Genomic DNA, 6606 nt, shown 5'->3' with positions numbered 1-6606 from the left:
AAGGCCAAACAAATGTCCTAAACAAGACCGCCACCAAGGCCAAACAAATGTCCTAAACAGGACCGCCACCAAGGCCATCATCCCGAAGGACCATCACAAAGACCATCTATCCCGAAGGACCGCCTAAACAGGCACTCTGGGTAAACAGCCCGCCACAAAGGCCACACAATTGGCTAAACAGCCTGCCACAAAGGCCACACAATGGCTAAACAGCCCACCACAAAGGCCACACACGGCTAAACAGCCCGCCACAAAGGCCACACAATGTCTAAAAAGACCGCCACACACGGGCACACTGACTCGAAAGTCCGCCAGTAAGGCCACACAAGCCCCTCCAAGGCTCTCCACCGCTAAAATGGACAAATTCTAACTCCCGTAAAACTTTCCATATTTAGCATTTTCTATTTTTGGAAACTTCTATTTCAGGAAACTTTCCTCCAAAACCCCGCCTCACAGAAACTTTTGTACCCCGAGCACCACCTCATCTTGTTACTGAGCCTTACAACGAACCACCCCAAGCGACCGAGTAATAAGAGAGATGGGCTGGAATACTCCATTCTCGCTCCAACCATGGATTACAGATGGGACCAAGCTAGACAAGTTCAAGTCGCAGCTTGCTTCTCATACCACTTCTTAAACCTTGCAATCATCTTCGGCTCAGGCTCCCAAGTCTGCTCCTCAACACCATCACAGTCCCATAGGACTCTCATCAAAGGAATCTTCTTCTTCTCAAGTTCCTTGATCCTCCTCTCGAGAACCATCACTGGTCTCGCCTCCAAAGTCATGTTAGGCTGAAGATCCTCATGAATCTTAGCCAACACCTGCTCTCCCTCACGGAGACACTTCTGCAACATAGAAATGTGGAACACCTTGTGGAACGCATGCATAACCTCAGGCAAGTCCAGCCTATATGCTACTGATCCCACCCGCTCAATCACTCTGAACGGACCCATGTACCTCGGACTCAACTTAGTCTCTGACAATCCCAGATTGACTAATGAAAGGATGGAGACAAGTTCAAGAATCTCTCTTGAGGAAAATTTCTATTTCATACAAGTCTGATTTTTACAATGAGGGTTGATGCCTTTATATAGAAAGGCTTACAAATGGAGACTCTAAAACCCTAGAAGCGTGGCCATGATCTAAACCATACACATGGCCTAAAAGCAAAAGTAAAAAATAAAACAAGGCAATGACCAAACAACGGTCATAGAAGAATCTAGACTAAATTTAAAAGAAGGAAGAGGGATAGGATCGCCACGTCATTGGTTGAGGCGTGGTGATAGAATCTTCACTTCCTTGGCTCCTAAGCATGTCAATAAGTGTTTCCAAGTCATGAGCCAAGTGGGAACGAGTGGAGATGCACTAGAGCTTGCTGCCTCGTTAAAACCTCTTTGGTAAACCCATTGGGACAAACCCAAAGTAGGAAAAAGAGTACAGCTCCTTCTAATGGCTTAGGGGTGTCTTCACACTAGCGTGGTGGTGAAGACTCGCGAATATGGCTTCCCAAAGCTGGTCGCGACTCGATGCTCCTTAGTGGTGATATTATACATACTAGTATTGTTCATGGCTTCATAATCATACATCATCGTTAAGAAAGATGGATGAAGCATCTCGTTAGACGCTTTTATATATTATGAGTTTAAGCTTTTATTGTTGCTCTCTGAAATGTATACTTTGTTAAGCTTTTTGCTGAAAGAATTATTCTTGAACTTTTTGTTATTGAAAGGACGGACTTTTTTTTTTAATAATAAATAGTAAAATATAATCTAGTAAATAAACTACAACTAGTGGTCCCATACCCACTAGCCACCTAACCACAATCACAATCATCAGCGGAATAACCAATCTCAATATCCAATAAATAACCAATAATATAACCAATAATTATAACATAAGCAATATCCAATAACAAAATAACCAATAATCCAATAACCAATCATCAGAAAACATGAAACCAGCAACCTAGCAATGTTTCTAATGACTCAACTCTAGCAACCTAACAATGCCAAACAACATCCAATCGAGTCCCTAGAACATCCTCCTCTTCATTGCCTTGATTCCACGATCACACTTTGCCTTTACCTGCACCACAAACACATATTGAGATGCATGAGTATTTGATAAACACTCAATGAGGCAATCCACCCATCTACTGGGCTATACACACAAGCAACAGTGATTCCAATGTTCCAAACAAACAACAAATAAAACAAACAAACCAGGAAATCAAACATCGTCTCGCTGGAAGGGAGGTGTCGACCGACACCAGCCAAGTGTTGACCGACACTACCCCACAGTGTCGATCGATGCCCAATTTTCTAGTGTCGACCGACACCAAGTGGTGTCGATCGACACTCCCTCTGCAATCGCAATCCGCTCGAAGCCGAGAGTCGAATCTCGCTCCCAACCTCCTCCAAATCGCCCAATACTCATAACCCAAGCCAAATACGTCCATAGGAACCTGTAGCAACCAATCCCACCAAGAAAAACACACAAAACAACAACAAACAAGCAAGAACAAGGAAATCAAAGGCTTAGATTAGCCATGGTCATGCACTCATCTCTTTGCAGGAAGATTCAGACCGATAGCAACGAATCCAACCCTCCTAGCAAACCTCTAGATCCTTCCTAGCTCCAAATCTCACAAGAAAAGCTAAGAAAACTCACAAATCTCTCTCAAAAACCGATTCCTCCTTCTTCTCTCTATTTCTCTGTCAAAAACGGCCAAAAGGGAGGAGAAAAGTCGAGTTCTCCTTTTAAACTCGAGTTTAGGGTTTTCCCTAAACCAACCACACAAACCGAACGATTAAAAATCGAACCGATCGAACCAACTACAACCAGTGTCGATCGACACCTCCTGTTGTGTCGATCGACACCCTCACCAAATTACCAAAAAAATGGTTTGCGGATGTTACAATTATCAATTAGCAAACTAGCATATTCTACATACTAGTATTGTTCATGGCTTCATAATCATACATCATCGTTAAGAAAGAACGAGATGCTTTTATATATTATGAGTTTAAGCTTTTATTGTTGCTCTCTGAAATGTATATTTTGTTAAGCTTTTTACTGAAAGAATTATTCTTGAACTTTTTGTTATCAATTACCAAACTAGCATATTCTACATACTTGTATTGTTCATGGCTTCATAATCATACATCATCGTTAAGAAAGATGGATGAAGCATCTCGTTAGATGCTTTTATATATTATGAGTTTAAGCTTTTATTGTTGCTCTCTGAAATGTATATTTTGTTAAGCTTTTTACTGAAAGAATTATTCTTGAACTTTTTGTTATCAATTGGCAAACTAGCATATTCTACATACGAGTATTGTTCATGGCTTCATAATCACACATCATCGTTAAGAAAGATGAATGAAGCATCTCGTTAGATGTTTTTATATATTATGAGTTAAAGTTGTTAGTGTTGCTCTCTGAAATGTATATTTTGTTAAGCTTTTTACTGAAAGAATTATTCTTGAACTTTTTGTTATCAATTGGCAAACTAGCATATTCTACATACGAGTATTGTTCATGGCTTCATAATCACACATCATCGTTAAGAAAGATGAATGAAGCATCTCGTTAGATGTTTTTATATATTATGAGTTAAAGTTGTTAGTGTTGCTCTCTGAAATGTATATTTTGTTAAGCTTTTTACTGAAAGAATTATTCTTGAACTTTTTGTTATCAATTGGCAAACTAGCATATTCTACATACGAGTATTGTTCATGGCTTCATAATCACACATCATCGTTAAGAAAGATGAATGAAGCATCTCGTTAGATGTTTTTATATATTATGAGTTAAAGTTGTTAGTGTTGCTCTCTGAAATGTATATTTTGTTAAGCTTTTTACTGAAAGAATTATTCTTGAACTTTTTGTTATCAATTACCAAACTAGCATATTCTACATACTAGTATTGTTCATGGCTTCATAATCACACATCATCGTTAAGAAAGATGAATGAAGCATCTCGTTAGATGTTTTTATATATTATGAGTTAAAGTTGTTATTGTTGCTCTCTGAAATGTATATTTTGTTAAGCTTTTTGCTGAAAGAATTATTCTTGAACTTTTATGTTATCAATTAGCAAACTAGCATATTCTACATACTAGTATTGTTCATGGCTTCATAATCATACATCATCGTTAAGAAAGATGGATGAAGCATCTCGTTAGATGCTTTTATATATTATGAGTTTAAGCTTTTATTGTTGCTCTCTGAAATGTATATTTTATTAAGCTTTTTGCTGAAAGAATTATTCTTGAACTTTTTGTTATCAATTAGCAAACTAGCATATTCTACATACTAGTATTGTTCATAGCTTCATAATCATACATCATTGTTAAGAAAGACGGATGAAGCATCTCGTTAGATGCTTTTATATATTATGAGTTTAAGCTTTTATTGTTGCTCTCTGAAATGTATATTTTGTTAAGCTTTTTGCTGAAAGAATTATTCTTGAACTTTTTGTTATCAATTAGCAAACTAGCATATTCTACATACTAGTATTATTCATGGCTTCATAATCATACATCATCGTTAAGAAAGATGGATGAAGCATCTCGTTAGATGTTTTTATATATTATGAGTTTAAGCTTTTATTGTTGTTCTCTGAAATGTATATTTTGTTAAGCTTTTTGCAGAAAGAATTATTCTTGAACTTTTTGTTATCAATTAGCAAACTAACATATTCTACATACTAATATTGTTCATGTCTTCATAATCATACAGGTGTTTGACAGAAAAAAAAAGTAAAATGACTTGCAGGTATCCATACATTCAAAATAAACTAATACGGGGAGAGAATGTTATATGAAGAAGCTAAAGCTACACACATTTACTGTTTTAAGCAATAAGGAAAAGATAGACGGTACGTCAACATTTGACATTTGACATCACAAGTAAGAGCTAGTAGTAATTTGATTAGTCTAAGGAAGACAGACAGTACTGATCCATCCTTCCACCATTTTACCACTCAAATAACATCATCCTGCACCATTTTACCACTCAATATCATCAGCTTCTTCTTCCGCTGAGATGTCCCTGCCGTCGAAGCCATCGTGTGTGACCCTATAAATCAAAGTATCACTGTCTTCCACAACATGTTGGATTTCCGTGAGAGCATCCATAGTACTAGCGGACTCTTTGCGTACTGTAACAAAAGGAGCGAAAGCTTCCACAAAAGGATTAAAAGTCTTCTCGCTAAAGAACTTGAGGAGAGTATGAGCATTTAAGCGAAGTTGATCACAACTTAACTCCTCTGAGTCATCAGATGAAGGAAGCACCATTCGATGTCTCAAACTGATCAATTCCTGATCACGGCCACTACGAAACTGCTCCCAAACATTGTTAAAATTATCTATCAACGTCTTGAAACATCTGATGGAGGCCCGGATCTGATCTTTTGTGATCGTCTACAAGAAAAAAGAATTAAATAATAAAAACAAATATCACAACCCTTGATAAAATTGGTTTCTGGCTAATATGATATCTAATTAATTACTTACGGTGTCCTGGATGAAACGTTTAGCACCAATGAGGTGCTCGCGGAAGCATTTCAATTCTGTAGAAACGGTCTCCTTCAAGTTCAGATATCGAACTTCGCTCTCTTGGGAATCGGGAACAACGGTATCGTCGTCGTCTCCTAATCTATCCTCACCTAGAGGCAACCCATCAAATGACATAGCTTTCATTTGGTTAGACCTTTCCGTAATCCTAGCCATGGAAACTCTTTTATGCATCTCCACCATAAGCTCAGGACGACCTCTCACAAAATTCTTATCACCAAATTCCCACAGCCCAGAAGACCTCTTCATTTGTTTAAAGCCCTAACATAATAATAATGTACAACAGCAACAACAACATTACATTACATAACATAACATATTATAGCAAGGCATTCAAAATCTTGTAGTGATCAAATCTTTTATTTCAGCAAAATAGAAAAACGAATTAATTAACTTACAGAAAACTTAAGCTTTGAGATAAACTCGGTAAGCTTTCTGCAAAAGAATCTGGAAAGCATCTTTCTGCGAATGAGCTCTTCCTGGTTCCGAATAACGAAACTCTTGTTGCTTTTGCTCCATGAGATGGTTGAATCCGATGAAGGATCATCCACCAGTTCATATAGACCTTCGTAGAATCTAAGGCCACTCTTTGGATAACCGTCGTATGCCATCCCTAAAACAAATCCCCAAAAATTATGGCCAAAACGAAGAACACAAATACATGAGATTTCTCTCTCTCTGTCTCTCTCTGTCTCTGTCTCTGATCCGATCCTTTTTTTTTATGCATACGTACACGAGTAAAACAACAAAGCAAACCTCAAAAAAATCGACAGTGCGCAAATCAAGCAATGCATTTTTATTTACCTATCGACTCAGTCAAAGATTAAACTCTAAAACAAAAAATCCAGTGACTAGACGACTAAAAGGAAGGACCGATCAGATCTTACGATATATCAGAAATGAAGCGAAAAGCTGAAGAAAATTCAATACTCACCGATTTTGCTCGAACAACAACAGATTTCACCAGGTTCGACGAAAATCAACGAGATTGATTGATTTAGGGTTCTTCTTTTTTTTTTTTTTTTTT

The 6606-nt window shown here is 37.7% G+C and overlaps 1 protein-coding gene across 1 annotated transcript; it reads right to left on the bottom strand.

The window, feature by feature from the left end:
* On the bottom strand, positions 4762-6606 carry LOC104747816. Its single transcript, XM_010469514.2, has 4 exons — positions 6514-6606; positions 5978-6192; positions 5520-5840; positions 4762-5426 (listed from the first exon to the last, which is right to left on the bottom strand). The coding sequence occupies exons 2-4, from the start codon at positions 6188-6190 to the stop codon at positions 5013-5015; spliced, it is 948 nt and encodes a 315-aa protein (XP_010467816.1). The 5' UTR covers positions 6191-6192; positions 6514-6606; the 3' UTR covers positions 4762-5012.

This window comes from Camelina sativa, chromosome 15 (assembly GCF_000633955.1).
Source record: "Camelina sativa cultivar DH55 chromosome 15, Cs, whole genome shotgun sequence".
NCBI classification, from domain to species: domain Eukaryota; kingdom Viridiplantae; phylum Streptophyta; class Magnoliopsida; order Brassicales; family Brassicaceae; genus Camelina; species Camelina sativa.
This window is presented reverse-complemented; position numbering and strand designations above follow the sequence as displayed.

Excerpts from the sequence above, each read along its gene's own strand:
- LOC104747816 (XM_010469514.2), bottom strand. The coding sequence starts at position 6,190 with ATGGCATACGACGGTTATCCAAAGAGTGGCCTTAGATTCTACGAAGGT. Across the intron at positions 5,841-5,977 it reads TCTCAAAGCTTAAGTTTTCT|GGCTTTAAACAAATGAAGAG; the intron begins GTAAGTTAATTA and ends TTATTATGTTAG. Across the intron at positions 5,427-5,519 it reads AACGTTTCATCCAGGACACC|ACGATCACAAAAGATCAGAT; the intron begins GTAAGTAATTAA and ends TTTTTCTTGTAG.